Genomic DNA, 19,683 nt, shown 5'->3' with positions numbered 1-19,683 from the left:
CCAGAGTAAGGCATACATTTCGTCAAAAGGAAAAAAGAGAAGGTAGTCTCTTAACGGGAAAAGGAAGAAAGTATGCAAACTAGAGGAGGAACGAGCAACGGAGCCTCTGGGGCAGAGCCGCGGGCAAGCCGACCGCCGGGCTGGCGATACTTACCCGTATGACCACCACTTGCACGGAGACGTGTTCGGGAAGGCGGATCGGGGCCCGGAAGTGCATGGCCAGGGCCACGAGGAGGTGGAGGATGGCCACCAGGTTCTTCCCGTGAATCGCTAGTCAGGGAGGGAGGAAGGGGGCTGCTTTAGATCATGAGACAGGAACCCCGAGCCCACGTCCAAAAGGCGGTGAAACCAACAAGGACCTACTGTATAGCATGGGGAACTATACTCAGTATTTTGTAATAACCTATAAGGAAAAAGAACCTGAAAAAATATATATACATATATATGTGTATAACTGAATCACTTTGCTGTACACCTGAAACTAACACAACATTGTAAATCAACTATACTTGAATTTAAAAAGGAAAAAAGGGGGCGGGAGGGGGGGAGGCAATAAAGACGCTGAGTGAAAATGAGACCTCAGAGGAAAACCACGGGCAGCAGCACAGCCCATGGAAAAACGGAGAACAGCTGATGAACAGCCTGGGTGAATTAGTGCTGGCTTCTAACGTTTTCTTTCCTGTTGACCTCAGGTGACTTGTGCAAGCACTTTCAAAAGCATGTTGTCTGTCAAAGGAATGAACTGGGTGGTGAAGAGAGGGAATGAGCAGGAGGATACAGTCAGCGCAAGAGAAGCGAAAAGACCGGGAAAAAGGTCACCTGGGCACTTAGCCACCTCAACGACATGCATCATTATCTCGGGTGCTTGAAGTTCTCCCTCTATGCGATCAACCGTCTACACGGGGAAGGCTATGCAGGGCAAGCGGTGCCTGGGGGTGTTAGACGTGCCTCCTGCCCCACCTGGGGCCCTGGTTGCCAGCCCCGGCCACTAGCTCTCCTCTAGGATGTGGACGGTTATCATCATGCCGTCCAGGGCTTTACTGATTCCCCTCCCCCAGCCCTGCAACCCAGGAGGTGGGCCTGGGTCTGTCCTAGGTCTCGATGCCAAGAAGCCAGGGGTGAACCTGACTGCAGCCTTGGTCTCACCCAAGAACAGGGGCCCTTGGCGGCAGGGAGAGCATCTCAGCCGCTCCGGGCGGCCCTGCCGTGGGGACGGTGCTGGCGGAGGGCAGCAGGACAAAGCCCTTTCCAGTCTGTCCCCGTCGGTGCCTCACTTTTCTGGGTTTATGTCCTGCCCGGAAATACTGTGATGCCACGTATTCCCAACGCCGGTGCTCTCTGAGACATACACCGGGGGCCGGCCTGAATCACCTTCTGAGGACCCGCATCGGTGAGTCACCAGTAGCACAGCTCACTGGGTGCTGGTGCCATGGGTATCCGGGGTGGAGGGTCCTTCCAAGAACCCCACAGAGCTTCTTCCGTCTTATAACCCAAACCTGGAAGACTTCCGCTGGAAGTCTCTCTTGATCCAGAAACGGTGCCTCTCCGCCCTGAAGCTTGGGGAAACCAGAGCACTGCCGGCGTGACTAAGTCCCTCACTGACACACTCCTCCTCTCCTGGCCACCTCCCTCAGGGCAGGCGTGTGAGCGGATTTGATCCACGCGCTACCAAACGTAAAACGGATGGCTAGTGGGGAGCGGCCGCACGGCACGGGGACATCAGTCCGGCGCTCCGTGACCGCCCAGAGGGGTGGGATGGGGGGTGGCAGGGAGACGCAAGAGGGAGGGGATATGGGGATATACGGATGCATATGGCTGATTTCCTTTGTTGTACAGCGGAAACTAACACAGCATTGTAAAGCAATTAGACTCCAAGAAAGATGTCAAGAAAAAAAAAACCCCACAAGGCCAGACAGGAAGACGAATGACACGGCAGGAAGCTCAGGGGCCGGGCTCCCCTCCCCCATCCTGGAGGCCACTCACTGTCCACGGTCCACTGGAGCGCCCGGCCGTGGGGCCGCAGCAGCTCCTGCACCGCCTGAAGCACTGTCTGCAGCTTCTGCTTCTGCCCTATTTCAGACTGGGTCACCTCGGCCACGTTCAGCTTGCAGTCTGCCAGTTTTTCTGCAACAAGAAGGACAAGGGCAAAAGGCAGAGTGTCAGGAAAAGCTGGAGGGGCTCAGGGCCGCCTGGTCAACCGGCCGCATTGAGGTCTCCCCATCCTCTGTGGGGCTGCAAAGTGGAGCAGGTCATCGCCAACAGCGGGGACTGCCAGGATGCTGAGCCACGGAACTCTGAACTTTCGAGTCACTCTTCTTCCTTAGAACATCACTCCAGCGGGCTTCCCCTGGTGGCGCAGTGGTTAAGAATCCGCCTGCCAATGCAGGGGACACAGGTTCGAGCCCTGGTCTGGGAAGATCCCACATGCCGTGGGGCAACTAAGCCCGTGGACCACAACTACTGAACCCACGCGCCACAACTACTGAAGCCCGCGTGCCTAGAGCCCGTGCTCCGCAACAAGAGAAGCCACTGCAATAAGAAGCCCGCGCACCGCAACAAAGAGTAGCCCCCGCTCGCCACAACTAGAGAAAGCCTGCGCGCAGCAACGAAGACCCAACACAGCCAAAAATAAATAAAAGTTTTTTTAAAAAAAGAAAGAAAGAAAATCACTCCAGGATGAAAGGGGGGCGGGGAGTTCAAGGATTAAAGTGTGGGCGTCCCACCCAGGAACAGCATATGCACAGAGAATGAACAAGATGATTCAAGGCGCAGCTGGGAGGTAAGGAGGTGACCTGCGGGGAAGGGACCAGAGGTGAAGAGCCTGGGCCAGTGGGTTCCCAGAGGGAAGAGAACTTTGGTGAGAAAATAGAAAGGCCCTCAGGGGTTGCCTCAGCCTCCCTGCACTCATTCGCTCCCAATTCTTCTTTCTCTAACAGCTGGACCCCACGGTAAGAAAGATTATGAGATATTCAGAGACCTGTGACAATTTTCTCACCAAGAGTGAGCGGGGAGCAGTCTGGAGGAGCTGACGAGCACGGTCACATCTGCTCAAGATTCATTGACTGAAGCTGAATCCCAGCCCCAGCCCGTGCGCCTTCACTCCCCTCCGGAGCGGAGCAGGAGGGATGCCTCACCCCACACCCGCTAAGGGGCAGGCGAGGAAGGCTCCCCAGGCGTCCCGCCTATTCATTCATTCCAAGACTCGGGGTTCCCCGATAGATCTCTGCACAACAACAGAAGCCACGTCATAGGACACGGCGAGATCAGGAACCGGGAGGGTGATGACAAAGTGCTGGGCACGGAGCCTGACGCGCTGTGAGCCTCCGGCACAGGGCTGCTGCCAGCACTCCCCAGCAAAGTTCTGTGGAAGGCGTTTTCTCCGGAGGCCCCTGCTCCGTCAACACTGTCTCCCCCATCCTCCCCTCCCTCGATGAGAACAAGAACAAGCAGTTTCGATATCCCCCCTTCAGGATCCTCTCATGACACAAAAACATCGGCTGGGCTCAGGGTTAGTCCAATCATTCATTCATTCCTTCGCTTACAAAACAGTTACTGAGCACCTACTGTGCGCCAGGCACTGTCCCAGGACCAGATGCAGCACAGACACGGGAGACAGAGCTCTAGTGGGGAGTCAGCCACACCTGAAGAACCTCAGCTTGGGGCGCAGGGAGTGCTCGCGGCAAAACAAAGCAGCTCAACAAAGGAGGGAAATGATTCCTGTTTATGCGTTCTGATTTCCCCCCATCTGTTTCTAACGGGTCTTAGCGGAATCATCCACAGCTGTCTGTCCATATGAACCCCCGGAAAATACACAGCACGTCCCCAGGTGCTCAAAAGCCAGCGACAGGACGGAGCAGGGGCCCCTGGGGGAGGAAGGAGGGTTGCAGAGAGCCAGGTGTTCCTAGAGCCTCGCCCGCGGGGAGTGATGGGGAGCCCGGCACATCTCTGCGGTCCCTGCCGCCAGCCAAACCTGGTTGCCATGACGCCGGGGGGAGGAGGAGTCGTGCACGGAGAAGGGAAGGAAACGGTATCAGCCTGCTACAGCTGCCGTAACAAAGTACCGCAGGGTGGGTGGCTTAAACGGTGGAAATTTGCTTTCTCACAGTCCCGGATGTCAGAAGTCCAAGGTCAAGGTGACAGCAGAGTTGGTCTCCCCTGAGGCCTCTCTCCTAGGCTTGTAGACATCCTCAGCTGGCCCTCCCTCTGTGTGTGTCTGTATCCTAGTCTCCTCTTTTTTTTTTGGCTGTGTTGGGTCTTTGTTGCTGCGCGCGGGCTTTCTCTAGTTGCGGCGAGCCGGGGCTACTCTTCGTTGTGGTGCGCGGGCTTCTCACTGCGGCGGCTTCTCTTGTTGCGGCTCTAGGCGCTTGGGCTTCAGTAGTTGTGGCACGTGGGCTTCGTAGTTGTGGCTCGCAGGCTCTAGAGCGCAGGCTCAGTCATTGTGGCGCACAGGCTTAGTTGCTCTGCAGCATGTGGGATCTTCCCGGACCAGGGCTCAAACCCGTGTCCCCTGCATTGGCAGGCGGAGTCTTAACCACTGTGCCACCAGGGAAGCCCTCCTCTTCTTATAAGGGCACCAATCTGATGGGTTGAGGGCCCACCCTAACTTCATTTTAACTTTAAAGACTCTGTCTCCAAATATAGTCACATCCCGAGGTCTTACGAATTCTGGGGGGGACGCAACTCAGCCGATAACAGAAACCAAGGAGGCTGGCCGTGCCTGGGGGCCGCCTGTGGCTGCGTCTCAGGTGACTCCCCAAAGTGGGAGAGAACGAGGCCCTTGGCCGCCCTCATCACCAGCATCACTCTGCCCGCTGACGGGACTGCAGGGGCGGCTCAGGGTTTTGGCGTGGCCAGGACCCCTATCTTCCTAGCATGGAAAGGACAGAGGAAGATGGGGCGGATTCTCAGCGGTGGCTGGAAACATGAGTGATGGCCGAATGCGGGGCTTGAACACTTACTACACAAGGAAGGGCTTGCCTTTCACGAGGAGAAGCGTGTGTCATGAGTCAGAAGCATGACAACAGCCAGCCCGGGAGCTGCCTCAATGCTCCAGCGTGGGCGTTGTCACTGCCCACAGGTGGCTCACCTGGACAACACTGCAAATGCAGGAGAGTTACACCCCCTGAAACTTGCCCTGGCAGAGGGTCTGGCAGCTGCCCCCGGAATCTACTCTTAAGGAGAGGGGCGCATCAGGGGGCCTACTAGTGTAGTGACTCACAGCTGGCCACACCCAGAGGTCTGTGATCTGTCCTCATCGCCCTCACTCCTGCCTTCTCCTCCTCTCTCCTGGCTGGACCCTCCAGATGCCTGTGCTGGCCCTTCCTCTGACCACTGACCACCCCCCCGGGCCCAGTCCCCAGACCTCTTCTCTCTACAGATGCACAGAAGTCAGCTTTGGCCTGGCATTCGGCCAAAATCTCCTATTTCGTTTTAGCTTCTGCCTTTGAAAAGTAAAGAGCTGAATGCCTCCATCAGTATCATTCCTGGCAGCCCTGGGCCCCAGGATCACGTGATCACGTAGGTTACTAATGCACCTCATCAGGGTAACAGCACATCATTAATACGACCAGTGACGTTCTGTTAATATCTGGATATTCTCTTCCATTGTTCTCTTCTTCAAACAGTGGTATGTCAAAGCACGACACATGAGACTTCAGAATTGCCCATCTAGGAGTACTTATGCAAGATATGCAAACAGGATGGAACTGCCACTACTTCACGCTGAAAAGGCTGCCTGAGCCAAAGTCAGCCTCTCGTTAGACCTCACAGATCACAAAGCGGACGTCGCAGGACTCAATGACAACCACAGCCACTGCAGAGCAAGTACTGCGTCTGCTGCGGCCAACTGAAGAGGGGACCAAAAGGATGTGCCCTGAGCAGGCAAGGCCTTCTTACAGGGTACCGGCTCTAAGGCACCCCTGACGCTCCACTCCAGAGAGGGCACTGGCGTCATTCACAGGCGTCTAGGGCTGAGATGCAGAGGCACATGCAGAGCTGATCTTGTGGTCCTGAGAGACAGACTTCCACGACCACAGCACTAGATCTAAGGCTTAGGGATACAAGGTTTGCAAGTGACTGGGTGAGTGGAGCCACAGCTGCATGCAGAAAGCATCAGAAATAAAAGTGGAAGTGAGCACGACGCTCCTATGTTTGCTTCTGAAAATATCAGAAAGTGTCTCCTTTGGGCAGCGCGCAAAGCAGCAGTTCAAAGGACTGTTTCAGTAAGCAAGCATCGTCACCAACAGCCAAGTCTTCAAGTCCAGGAGTCAGAGGGAAGCGAGGTCTTTACAGAGAGGGAGGGAAGCGGATAACCCAGGGCAGCGTCACCATCAGCAGAATCCTTGTGGGCAGCGCCAGCCTGAGAGCCATGCCTCCTCCGTCCTTCTCTGCTGAAAGTAAGTGTCCGTCGTCACCAATGTCTGGTTCAGTGACCTCGAGAGCAATCTAGCACCCGACAGTGCTGAGAATGGCTGGACCGATGATACACTAGGAAACAACAAAGCTCTAACCAACATTTTTTTTTTTTAAGATTTTTAAAAATTTTTTATTCTTTTTATTTTTGGGTGTGTTGGGTCTTTTGTTTCTGCACGAGGGCTTTCTCTAGTTGCAGCGAGCGGGGGCCACTCTTCATCGCGGTGCGCGGGCCTCTCACTGTTGCAGCCTCTCTTGCTGCGGAGCACAGGCTCCGGACGCTCAGGCTCAGTAGTTGTGGCTCACGGGCCCAGCTGCTCCACGGCACGTGGGATCCTCCCAGACCAGGGCTCGAACCCGTGTCCCCTGCACTGGCAGGCAGATTCTCAACCACTGCGCCACCAGGGAAGCCCCAACCAACATTTTTAATAATAAAATTGTGACAGTTACTGAACGATCTTGATAACATTTCAGATTTATTCTTGTACTAAAGAAGTTCATTTTAAGATGGGGGTTCTCAGCTTAGATGAACAGAGATTTATTTAATTCTTGACCCACGGCATTCAGCCAAACACATAATTTGGAACATTCCCTCTGGGTGAGGCCACCCGGTCCCACGGCATTAACCATCTCTGCACTGCTGGTCTCCACCCTTACCCTGCAGCTGACGTGGGCAGGATGGGTATCAGCCCTCTTAGCAGATGCACCACCCACCTCCTCATCCCCACCCACCACGCCACTCCCAAGGGCTTTCTCACTCACCAGCTGTTCAGGCCACAAACCTGGCCAGCAGTCTTCATGCCTCCATCAGCTTTAACCTCCCACATATCCTCCACTTCCATCCTGGACCGAGCCACTTCCTCTGATGCCCGGGCTGCTGTGACAGCGCCCTGACTAACCTCCCAGGTCCCCCTCCTGACCCGCCCCCCAATTCATTCTGTACCCAGGAACCCAAGCAATCTTTTAAAACGCTAACTCAGACCTTGTCACGGCCCTGCTCAAATCCTCTAGTGGCTTCCTGTCACTTGGAATAAAAGCCTTTGTCAGGACTGGATGTGATCTGGCCCCATCTGTCACCCCGGTCACCTGCAGCCACCTTTCACTGCCCTTTAAACACTGCAGACTCTTTCTCTCTGCAGAGTCTCAGCCTGGAATGTTCTTTCCATGACAACTGAGCAGAAGCCTGCTTGGATGTCAGCTCCCCAGGGCGGCTGCCCCTGACTGCCCGGTCCTTCCACCCGACCCAGCCCCGCTGCCCCAGAACCTCTCTGATTCTCTCCCTAGCACTTGTCCCTCTCTTAGAGCATCTATTTGTGTTTCAGGTTGAACCACCACACAATAGTTCTCTTTCTCCCCTCTGCCAGAACGGGTGTCGGCAGTGGGGCATGGGGACTTCCTTCTTCCTGTCACCACTGCATCTCCACACCTGCCACACAATAGGCCAAAGGATGTTCATTCAACCAACGAAGGGAAAACCAAAATAAACACAAAATCTTCTCCTGCTTAACGTGCTTTTTGAGGACTGACTGAACAAGGACAAAACAACGTGTGGGCCACATCCATCGCCATGTCCTCAGAGCCAGGTCTACGTGACAAGACCCTGCAGGTGTCCCTCCAAGATCGGACCGTCTGTTAAGAGCCATTGTGCTGAGTGTGCAAACTGCCCGCAGGGACCCGGGACTGAGGAATGACACGGAGGCTGGGCCACGCCACGATCTGGGCAGCTGCAGGGGTGCGTCCTGTGGGCCAGCCCTCCCCAGGATGCCCCTCTCCAGCCCCAGCCCCTCCTGTCTGCTTTCCCTCAGTACCTCTCCCCAACAACAGCACCCCCCAAACTCCAGGTGCCTGACTCGGGTTCCCCAGCGCACCCCTGTGGAGCAAAACATGGTCCCACCCCAGTGCTGGCCCCCGGCTGGAAGGAGTGGCCCTCCAGGCAGTCTGCTGGGAAGACCCTTGCACAGGACAGCGCTGGTCTGTGGGGTCATTAAGGGGTGAAGAGCGTGCGTAGGAAGAGCCCAGGGAGCAGGTCTGCACCCCGCCAATGCTGGGGGCAGGGCCTCCCGGGGACCTTCAGGAGGTGAGGTATCCTAACGGACGAGGGGACACTGAGTCCGCTGGGCCACACTCGCGGGGATCTGGGGACCCTATCCAGGGCCTTTGCACTTCCTATAAAAGGAGCCCACGTCCTGCAGGTAGCAAACGGCCGGGCTTTCTTCACTCGCTCGGTCAACGCATGGTTGCCGTGTGCCCAGTGCTCAGAGGAACTCGGGGGACCCACCGGCCCTGCTTTCACTCTTCATCTCTCTGTCTTTGTCTTTGTTGTGTTGTTGTTCATTACCCCTTACTGACCCCAGGCCCTGAGCCCGGCCCCATGCTAAGGGCTCTACAGATGTTACTTTGCTGAGGAACTCTGTCCACAAGGGACAGACATAAGAAGAGCATCACAGTCAGTCTCCCTCCTCGCCACTCCCCCGCCACCCCCCATCTAAATCGTGCCCCCGAAGGGCACGGCTGGGGGCCACCCCCTCCAGCACCCTGGCCCCGATGGGCCTGCACAGGCTGGAGGTGCTCACAGCTGGACGGGCGCAGGCCAGGAGGGAGGGCTGCCCCAGAGAGGAGACGGCATCCCGTTCGTGCCCCATCACCGCGCTCCCCTTGTACACATGCATCCAACAGCAGAGGCCACAGACGGTTCTGGGAGCTGTGAGTGACCCATTGCAGCCCCGTGACTGGGAGCTCCGGCAGGACCCCCAGCCGAGGGACGACGAGAGGGCAGGTGACCCGGGGCCCCAGGGGCCACCACCTGGGAGCCACGGGCTCAGGGCTGCGGCTTACAGACGAGTGACCGATGTCGCCATGTAGAGGATCTTGTGGGCCAGCCTGGGGCCACGCCCTTCCCGTGGACTCACCCAGGAGCTTCTGCAGCACCTGCCCGTCGTACAGGTCCTCTTCCAGCTGCTTTACGATGATTCTCTCCCCCACCAGCACGTCGTTGACCCAGTCGATGAGAACCTGCGGGGTGGACAGGCGTTATGGCCTCGCTCGCTGGTGCCAGGAGGGCCCAGGCGATGACCAGAGCAAGTGCAGGAACGGAGAGCTGCTGGACACCGAGACACCCCCAGTGCAGGGGCCAGGAGAGCCCGAGGGGATGGGCACGCTTCTCCCACCCAGGCTGCCGGGGCTCCCGTGGGATTCACAGGAGGACTGGTGGAGGGCGGCACCATGGGCAGACTGGCCTCCTCCCAGCGGGGACTTGGGTACGTGTGGGAACTCAGCCGGAGGAAATGATGATGTTCACCATGGCATATGCAGGCGGGCGGATCAAATGAGGAAACATCAGTAACACCGCCCCCCACGGGTGAGCCATAAAACGTCCACCCCCCTCCCTCCCTTAATATCTGCACTAAAACCATCCCTGATAGCCCTGAGCCTAACGCTGTGGACCGAAGGGGATCCCGAGGGGCTGTTACTGACAAGCTCTGAGAGCCTGCTCCCAGCGGCACCCTAATTTCTTCAAGGCTTTACTGAGATAGAATTTACATTCCACCCCATTGTTTAGTATACTGACAAAGTTGTGCGACCGTCACCGTAATGCACTGAAGCACATTTCCATCACCCCACAAGGAAGCCCTGTATTGTCGGCAGTCACTCCCCGTCTACCCTCCCCCACCTCCTCTCAACCACAAAACCATCGTCTCCATGGATCTGCCCGTCCTGGATACTTCGTACGAAAGGAATCACGTCATACGTGATCTTTTGTGTCAGGCTTCTTTCACGTATCATGATGTTTTCAAGGTTCACCCAAGTTGTAGCACGTGTCAGGACCTCGTTCCTTCTTACAGCTGAATCCGTTGTACGGAGAGACGCGTTTTACGGATTCATTCCCCAGCCGATGGACATTTGGGTTGTCACCACTTTGGGGCTGTTGTCAACAGCGCTGCTGTGAACACGGACGTACAATTTTGATGTGGACACACGTGTTCGTTTCTCTAGACCAGCCTTTTCTCAACAAGTTTCCCTTCAATTCGCTGAGTAATATATCATAAAAGAAGACAGCTTCAATCGTGAAAATATCTACAGAGAAATAGGGTTCCCACTGAACAAAGTTCCATTTGGCTGACGCTGCGTAAGGCAAAATGAAACTTCTCCGCAAGATGAAACGGATGTCTGAAGAGACTTGATCAAAAATACCCGTATTACACGGTTTCCCTGTGCAAGCAAAACCGATGAAGCTAACTAACTGGTCCCAATAACCTCCTGGAAATGGGCACTGATTGGCCCTCTCAGAGATAAACAAAAGGACACAGACCAGACTAGAGCGCCCTCTGCCGCTCTCTGATACGGGTGCCACCTGCAAAATTGGCCACAAAGCAAATTTCTGTGAAATTTCTATTTTCCCACTAACTCGAAAACATTCAATCAGACACACAATCCCATGGAGAACAGAAGTGAAAGTAAATTAAAGGGACTTCACTCAACAGCAGCCCTGTAACCGAAACTGGGGTCCGGCCACGTGCCGCTCAAAAGCCAATGAAGAGGCAAGGATGGTGGAAAGGAAAGTTGGCTTTATTTTGGGTGCCAGCCACTGGGGGCGGGAGAGGGTGGACGCCTGTCCAAAGGCCGGCTCCCTCCCCCCACAATGACAACCAGGGGGCACGAGCTTTTATAGACAGAGGGATGGGGCTCCACGCAGAAACAGCACAGGCAGCTCTGGAAGTCATCTTGACATTGGTCATTGGTGGTCCGACCAGCGTCATCCTGATTGTTTTAACTACAATTTCTCTTTAGTTCCAGGGTCAGTTTGTTCCCATTTCCTTGAGGCCAGTTCTTGGAATTGTGGCAGCCTAGGTCGTGGCTACAGTCTGGTCATCAGGTAGTTCACTTCTTCCACCTGGCGGGGGGTTTCAGTATCTATAAGACAGCTCACAGGATGCGTGCGGCTCAGAATGTTCTCTGTAGCCCTTGGGGAGGAACTAAAGGTCCTTGGCTATGCTTAATGACTAAACAATTACTTGGTCTCGTTAGACTGTTCTCCTTTGTTTCTGCATTTTCTCACTTCTCTGGTTTAAGGTTTGGCTAAAGTTTCTCCACTCACAAAAGGCGGGCAGAGCACACGGAGTCGGGCGAAGGACCACAGAATCCTGCTCCGTCTCAGCCCCGCGGCATTCTGGTTTTGTCGAAGCCATTCCCGAAAGGTCGGCAGGATGGAGCTGGCCCCACGCTGCAGCCCTGCTCCGTCTCCCTCCCTGGGGGGCGAGCATCCTGGGAGGCTGGGAGCTGGACCTCGCCACCCGGCTGCCTTCTCTCCCACCTTGCAGCACCCTCTCCCGTCACCCAGCTCCCACCCTCCTCTCTCACCACCCTCCCAGCTTCCTGTGTCGGGGGTCCTCCTTGACACGGCTTTCTCCTCCGGATCTTTAAAGGACATCACCCTGGATGGCTCCTCCTCCTTCTCTCCACCCTCCTCCAGGGCCAGCTCAGGCCCTCCCACGATACCCAGTGCCCCCCCCACCCCCGCCCCGTCCCAGAAACCCCTCAACGTCCAGCCCCGCCTCTGCACCATCCTTCTGCTCCGGTGTTCCATGAGCATCTCTCACTGAACCCGCCCCTGCCCCTCCTCAAACCTGCCCCTTCTCTGAGAAGGAAACAGGACACCATCCTCCAGCTTCAGGAGCCTGGATTTCACCCCTTCATCCATTCAGCCCACTTCTTAATTGCACACACTTCCCGCCATCCCCTTTCCCACCGCCCTTGTCCAAACCTCCTTCCCGGGCCACTGCCACAGCTCCACCAAGCACCCTGCCTCTTCACCGGTGTTTTTCAAATCCCCAAGCCCGTCTCTGCCCCAGGGCCTTTGCATGTGCTAGTTCTTCCACCCTGAACACACTCCCCTCCATCCCTGCCGGGCCAGCCCTCACTCATCCTTCAGGTCTCAAGCTCCGTATCATCCTCTGACCTCCCCCCACCCAACCCAGGCCACATCCCGTCATCATGGCTCTCACCGCACCCAAGGGCCTTTTCCCTGACCCCGTTCACGTTTGCCATGGGAACACATCTTCGTTTGTAACGATCTCCCTGCTGGACTTTAAGCTCTGTGAGGGCAGGAACTATGACCTCTCGTTTGTGGCTCTGTCTCCAGTGCTCACGGCCTGGCACTGGAGCTCCATAAGCAGGCACTGAGCTCATCAATTAACTTACTGAGCACCTACTACATGCCAGGCTCCAGGGATAAAAAAGACGAGAGAGGTCTCTGTCCTTGAAGACCTTACCTTCCAATCAGACATTAAAAGACAAACAGATACACACACTTCCAGGCTGTGATCGATGTTATGGAGGAAAAGAAGTCAGAATAAAGTGGAGAAAGCTGACAACCACACCTCAGCCGGGTAATCAAGGTCAATATCACGGTGAGCAGTCACGTGGTCGTGTGTGCCCTGATGTGATAGGATGAATGCACTTCACGTCTGTGGCCTCCCTCCCCAAACCCATAACCACAGTCTAATCTTGAGAAAAAACATCAGACAAACCCTAACAGAGGGGCACCCGACACAACCCCTGCCCAGTCCTCCACAAAACCGTCAAGGTCATCAAAACCAAGGACAGTCTGAGAAACCATCACAGCCCAGAGGAGCTCAGAAGACAGGATATCACGTGGGAGGCCACGTGGGGTCCTGAGACAGAGAAAGTATATATAGTAAAAACTAAGGAAATGTGAATAAATGGTGGGTGTTAGTTAATAATAGTGTATTAATATTGGTTCATTAATATAACAAGTATACCACGTTGGGGCTTCCCTGGTGGCACAGTGGTTAGGAATCCGCCTGCCAATGCAGGGGACACGGGTTCGAGCCCTGGTCCGGGAAGATCCCACATGCCGCGGAGCAACTAAGCCCGTGCGCCACAGCTACTGAGCCTGCGCTCTAGAGCCCACGTGCCACAACTAGTGAGCCCACATGACACAACTAGTGAAACCTGCACGCCTAGAGCCTGTGCTCCACAAGAGAAGCCACCGCAATGAGAAGCCCACGCACCGCAACGAAGAGTAGCCCCCGCTCGCCACAACTAGAGAAAGCCCGCGCGCAGCAACGAAGACCCAACGCAGCCAAAAATAAATTAATTAATTAATTTTTAAAAAAATGTACCATGTTGATCTAAGATGTTAATAATGGGGAAAATTGGGTGTGGAAATATGGGAACTCTTGTACTATCTTCGCTATTTTACTGTAAATTGAAAACGGTTCTTAAAAATAAGTCTGTTGAGAAGAATTAGGCAGAGTTTGGGGATGGAGAGGGCAGAGGGGTCACGGGGATCAGGGGGTCAGGGGGCCTCTTGGAGGAAGTGGCGTCTGAGCAGAGACAGGAAGGAGGTGCAGGGTGAGCCCTGTAGCCACCTGGAACCACCTGGGAGGTCAGGGGGTGGGGCTTCCAAGGCCAAGAGGGGTGGGGGGGCGGGGCCAGCCCTGGACTCTCACCTGGGCCAGGAGGGGAGGGGGCAGTGGATGAGATGAGTGACCGTGGGCACTAGGGGGAGTGGGGACTGGACGTGGGGACCCCGGAGGGGCACGGGGAGGGGGTTGGGGAGAAGCAAGGTCTGACCCTGACCCTGGGTACGGGCAGATGCAGAGGGGGAGCCTGAGGAAGGAGCTGGTGCGCGGGCATCTCGGTGGATGGAGCGGCAGGAGTGGGGGGGCGGGGCAGAGAGGAAGCCGCCACGCCAGGGGCTGTAGGTATCAATGAACAAAGGGGAGAACCAGGAGGGGTGGCAGGGCACAGTCGGCAGTACGATGACGGAGGGGGGTCTGGAAGCAGCCGGGAGGACGCCTGCCCCGTCCAGGCCCCGACATCACGGAGCAGAGACCCACCTAGCTCTCCAGACCCCAACATCCCCCTTCTGGGCCCCGGTTACACGGCCAAAAACAGCAGATTCGGGATCACAGACAGACCTGCCCCGTAGCTTTACCTCTCCAGCCACCAGCGCCAGGCTCCTCGCAGGAGCGCCGCGATCCTCGGGCCCTTCCTTCCACAAAGCTCTAGGAATCTGCTACCTCGGCCTTTCATCAGGGATTTCACAGCAGCTACTGGAGCTGAGTGGCAGTATTACACTCGGCTCAACGGCTGTCACTGAGCGCCTTCCTGGTGCCAGGACGTGGGGACAAAGGAGGCGCGTCCCCTGCCCTCCGGGAGTCCAGGCCCAGCCGGGAGACGCAGCAGAGAGAGATGAGTGGTGAGCACGAGCCACCACAAAGGATTCTGACGTGAGGGGTCACGCGGCCCCGGGAGCAGAGGAAGTGGCCTTCAAGGGCGGGACAGGAAACAGCTGAGCAGAAAGAGGTGCCCGGGGGGTGGGGCAGGCGGGCCTGGTGGCGGGGTGGCGAGATCCGGGCCGCGGAGTAGTGAACCGCTATCCCGGTGTGGACCCGGCAGGGAGGCCAGGAGGGGCCGGTGCCCATCGGAGGACAGAGCTGCCGCCCACACAGCCTCCACACTGGGCCTGTGTGTGCTCTGGGACCCAGCAATTCCACTTCCAGAAATTTCTCCCAAGGTACCCATCCAAATGTGCTCCTAGACGTTTACCAACTCGGAAATGATTTCCAATTTTGTGTAGGAAAAGCTGACTGCACAAAAGAAAAAGCCTGGAGGGACACGAATTTAAAAATTACCACTGCCTTCTGTTTGAGTTTTCTGTCTTCCAGGTTTTCAGCAGTATCTGTTACTTTGGTAATTAGAAAAAATAATAATACATGCCACTTATAAAAATTAATCGCTATCCACATGGCTTCTTTGCCGAAACTGACAAGCAAATCCTACAATGCAAACGGGAAGTCCAGAGACCCCCAAAAGCCAAAACAATCTTGAAAAGGAAGAACGAAGTTGGAGAACTGACACTTCCTGATTTCAAACTTTCCTACAAAGCTGGAGTATCAAAACATGTGATACTGGCAGGAGGACACAGAGGTCAATGAAACAGAAATGAGAGGTCAGAAATAAACTTCACATTACAGCCAAGTGACATCCATAAGGGGGCTAAGACAATTCGATGGGGGAAAAAAGGTCTTTTTAACAAATGGTGCTGGGACAACTGGATACCCACATGCAAAAGAATAAAACTGAACCCTTACTTTACACCATATATAGAAATCAACTCAAAATGGATCAGACCTCAGTGTAGGAACTAAAACTATAAAACTCTTAGAAAACGTGGAGGTAGGGCTTCCCTGGTGGCGCAGTGGTTGAGAGTCCGCCTGCCGATGCAGGGGACATGGGTTCGTGCCCTGGTCCGGGAAGATCCCACATGCCGTGGAGCAGCTGGGCCCGTGAGCCATGGCTGCTGAGCCTGCGCGTCCGGAGCCTGTGCTCCGCAATGGGAGAGGCCACAACAGTGAGAGGCCCGCGTACCGCAAAAAAAAAACAAACAAACAACCACTACGAGATACCATTTCATACCTACTAGGGTAGCTATAATCAAAAAGACGAACAGTAAGTGTTGCCAAGGATGTAGAGAAACTGGACGGATTTCCATACACTTCTTCGGGGGATGTAAGATGGTGCAGCCACTACGGAAACAGTCTGGCAGTTACTCAAAAGGTTAAGCACAGAATCACCATACGACCCAGCAATTTCACTCCCAGGTATACACCAAAAAGAACTGCAAACACAAGCTCATACAAAGCCTTGTACACGGATGTTCATAGCAGCACTATTCAAAATAACCAAAATGTGGAAACAACCCAAATGCCGTCGAGAAAGAACGGATCAGCACGTTGTGGTCTATCCATATGATGGAATATTATTCAGCCATGAAAAGGAATGCAGTTCTTTTTTTTTGGCTGTGTTGGGTCTTTCCTGCCGTGCGCGGGGGCTACTCTTCGTTGTGATGCATGGACTTCTCATCGTGGTGGCTTCTCTTGTTGTGGAGCACGGGCTCTAGGCACACGGGCTTCAGTAGTTGTGGCACGTGGGCTCAGTAGTTGTGCTTGTGGGCCCTCGAGTGCAGGCTCCGTAGTTGTGGTGCACGGGCTTAGTTGCTCCACGGCACATGGGATCTTCCCAGACCAGGGATCGAACCTGTGTCCCCTGCACTGGCAGGCGGATTCTTAACCACTGCGCCACCGGGGAAGTCCAGGAATGGAGTTTGGACACCTGCTATAACATGGATGAATCTTAAAAACACCATAGGCCAAGTGAAAGAAGCCAGACGACACAAAAGTCATGTATTGATATGATTCCCCTTCTATGAAATATCTAGAATATGCGAATTATAGAGACGGAATAATTCTTTAGAGACGAAGTGGTTGCCGGGGGCCAGGAAGGAGGATACAGGACTGGGTGCTGGTCGTTACGGGGTTCCTTTCTGGGGTGATGAAAATGTCCCTGACTGATTGAGGTGATGGCTCAACCGCTCTGGGGGTACACTAACAACCACTGAACTGTGCGGTATGGGAATTCTATCTCAATAAACCTGTTATTAAGCAATGGACCTCTAGAATGCAGGTGCTAGCATCTACCTCTGCTGGGCTATTTTGAGGACTTGGTGAGATGATCTACTGGCCAGTGCTAATCAACTATAGTGATCTACACAGATGTCACCGTCACCACCCACGGCTTCTCTGCGTGTCAGAAACCCATTTCTGATTTACTCAGCCTAGCTGGCAGCACCTAGGATATGTGGACACCACCCGAGGTGTTGGAGCTATAAAGAAACATGACCTAGTCTCTGCCCCACATGGGCAGTTAGGTGTCACAGCTGCTTGCCGGTCCTCCCACGTCCCTGTGCCCCCCCAAACCAGCCCCGGGAGTCAAACACCATTTCGCACCCCTGCCACCTCTCTGATCTTACCTCCGATCCCCCTCGTCCTTGCTGTCTAGGCTCCAGCCACGCTGCCCCCCTCGCTGGCCTTCACACCTGCCAGCACGGGCATCCCAGGGGGCCTCTGCACTTGCTGCCGCCCTAGGTACCAACCAGCAGGTCTCCGCTCAAATGCCAACTCCGACCACCCCACCAAAAACAGAGCGGAGAAGGAACCACCCTGCTTCTTGCTTCAGTTTCCTTCAATGCGGTCATGCCACCTGGAAACATACTCATCCGTCCCTCGACATGTCTGTCTCCCCAGCTGGACCGCCAGCCCACTCAAGGCCATCACCGCAGGGGCTAAACTAGGAACAGACCCACGCAAGGCGCTCCAATCAACGGCAGGGCTGCCTACAGACCTAGAAAAGCCTCTGGGGCATGCAGACATTTGGTTCTAGAGGCTGCCTTGCCCAGAGCAAGGTCCTGTAGGAAAACACACAAGAGATGTTTCTGCTATGAAGAAACTAAAACTGGATCTCTGACCTGGTCAAAGTCCAAATACGAAAACAACAGACAGAAGGGGATGAAAATCACATTTCACGCCGCGGGCCACAGAGGTCAGCTCTGGGAGCAAAAGCAAATCCGCCTCCCGGTTTCACTGCTGCCCCCGCGGAGATGCAGTCCCCTCCTGGCCACCGCCAACCACCCTGTCCTTGTACCGCCCAGGTCATCCGTCTTAATCTTCTGGTTCACAAAAGACTTTTTAAAGATAGCACCCGTCCTTACTTTTAGGGACGTACTCATTTGCAAAGCCCGAGTCCTGCAGGCACGTGTCTAGGACGTGTATCAATGACGCCCTTGGCACAGTGCTCTCTGCATAGACTTTTCACAAGCTTCCTTTAGCCGGAATAAAAATGACTCCCCCTGAGTTCCTTCTAAATGATCATGAAGAGCTGCAGCCTGTCTCCCCCAAAGCTATGACAGTTATGTTTCAATCACTTCCAGACAGGCTTGCCGTGGCTTAATGCACGGAGGACGCAGGCTCATTGCAACCGGCAGGAGAGCATCCCGGCCAGGTGCAGTGCCAGCCACGTCCCCGGGCATCTCCACACAACGATGATAGCACCGTCTTCTGCCCAGAAGACCGTCTTTGTGCAGCTGAGTTTCTTCGTAGGGGCAAAGGAAGGGAGAAAGCAGAACTTAACAACCCGAAGGAGCCTTGTCCAGTACACTGGGAGATGAGATGCGAAATCTGCTTATGGGGAGAAATGCATACCCCGGTGACGACACGGCCAGCCTGCCTTGGACCAACGCACCCGCAAGTGCGGAGGCCCCTCTCTGACTATTCACTCTGGAAAGCACGAGAACTGCCGTTCCCTCTTTCAAAGATCATTAAAAATATAAAGGATCTCATCTGTAAACTGCTATCTTCCCCAGGCGGCACCAGCTGTTCACCCTGTTAAGAGATTCAGGGCACTCCTGGAGGATGCTAGCGAAAAGGACCACAGGACAAACACCTGCATACAGGAGACAGGGTAAGTCTTTCAGCTCCCGAGCCCACAGGATACTCACTTCTAAACTGGAACCACAGACCTGCCCATGCACCTCCCCCCCAGCTCTGCCCCGTTTGTGCCCATGTTCCAGCGCCCGGCACGGCACCCGCCGGACAGCAAGCGTGTGGCATCTGACGTCACCCTCATGCTGGCAGACGGGCACGACTGTTCTGCTTTAATCCGAGCCGGGATTTGACTCCAGGGAGCTGATCCCACAGCCCATCACACCCACCCCTTCACCCCCTCACACACTGCATCACACACAGAAGACGCTCGAAGAGAATGTTTCAATGAGCGGCTTCATTCTTAATGCCTGGCTTAGCCAAAGCCAGGGTTTTTGACGGGAAGCAGAGAGCAGCTCACAATGTTTAAACACCAACAGTCCTGAGGTAGGAGGATCAGTGGGGGTAAGTCTACAGAGAGAGACAGGACAGGGGCCAAGACGAGAGGCAACCAAGTGCACATGATGGAGAACAGAGAACGAAAGCCGGGGGACCGACCGTGCTAACTCAGAAAGGTCCCGCTGGTCCCAAGACTGGACGTGGCCAGCGGTCGGGATGTCAGCCAGACCTCACCCTGACGAGCTCAGGCCTGCACGTGGTCCACACCCTGCACCAAAACAACCTGCACTTCCTCCTCGGCTGATTTTAACCTGTGTCCCCTCACCAGAATAAGCCATAACCGTGAGTATAACTGGAGTCCTTTTAGCAAAGTATCAAACCTATGCGTCGTCTTGGGGCTCCCACACTTACAACCGGCATCAGAAGTGGGGCTGGGCTTGGGGGAAACGGGCTTTCTAACCTCACACCCAGGTGGGCAGGTGCTCAGCTTGCTCAAGGAGGCTCGGGGGCCGGAGCGCTGGAATTGCGGGGCGGGGGGGGCGGGAAGTGAGGCAGCAGGGCCGCCAGCCCGGAGCACGTCTAAGGGTGT

At 55.2% G+C, this 19,683-nt stretch overlaps 1 protein-coding gene across 1 annotated transcript in view; it reads right to left on the bottom strand.

Moving 5' to 3' along the window:
- The window catches only part of PARVB (parvin beta), a 111,320-nt gene that overhangs the window by 26,783 nt on the left and 64,854 nt on the right, over positions 1-19,683 (bottom strand). The window contains exons 4-6 of the mRNA XM_082850851.1: positions 9,321-9,423; positions 1,984-2,124; positions 155-270 (exon numbers count right to left, since the gene is read on the bottom strand). Coding sequence (XP_082706977.1) covers positions 155-270; positions 1,984-2,124; positions 9,321-9,423 — 360 coding nt within the window. The remainder of the gene's footprint in view (positions 1-154; positions 271-1,983; positions 2,125-9,320; positions 9,424-19,683) is intronic.

The sequence above is a fragment of the Leucopleurus acutus genome (genome assembly GCF_964270905.1).
Source record: "Leucopleurus acutus genome assembly, chromosome: 11".
Taxonomy (NCBI): Eukaryota; Metazoa; Chordata; class Mammalia; order Artiodactyla; family Delphinidae; genus Leucopleurus; species Leucopleurus acutus.
The sequence above is the reverse complement of the archived record's forward strand: the minus strand, read 5'-3'. Positions and strand labels throughout refer to the sequence as shown.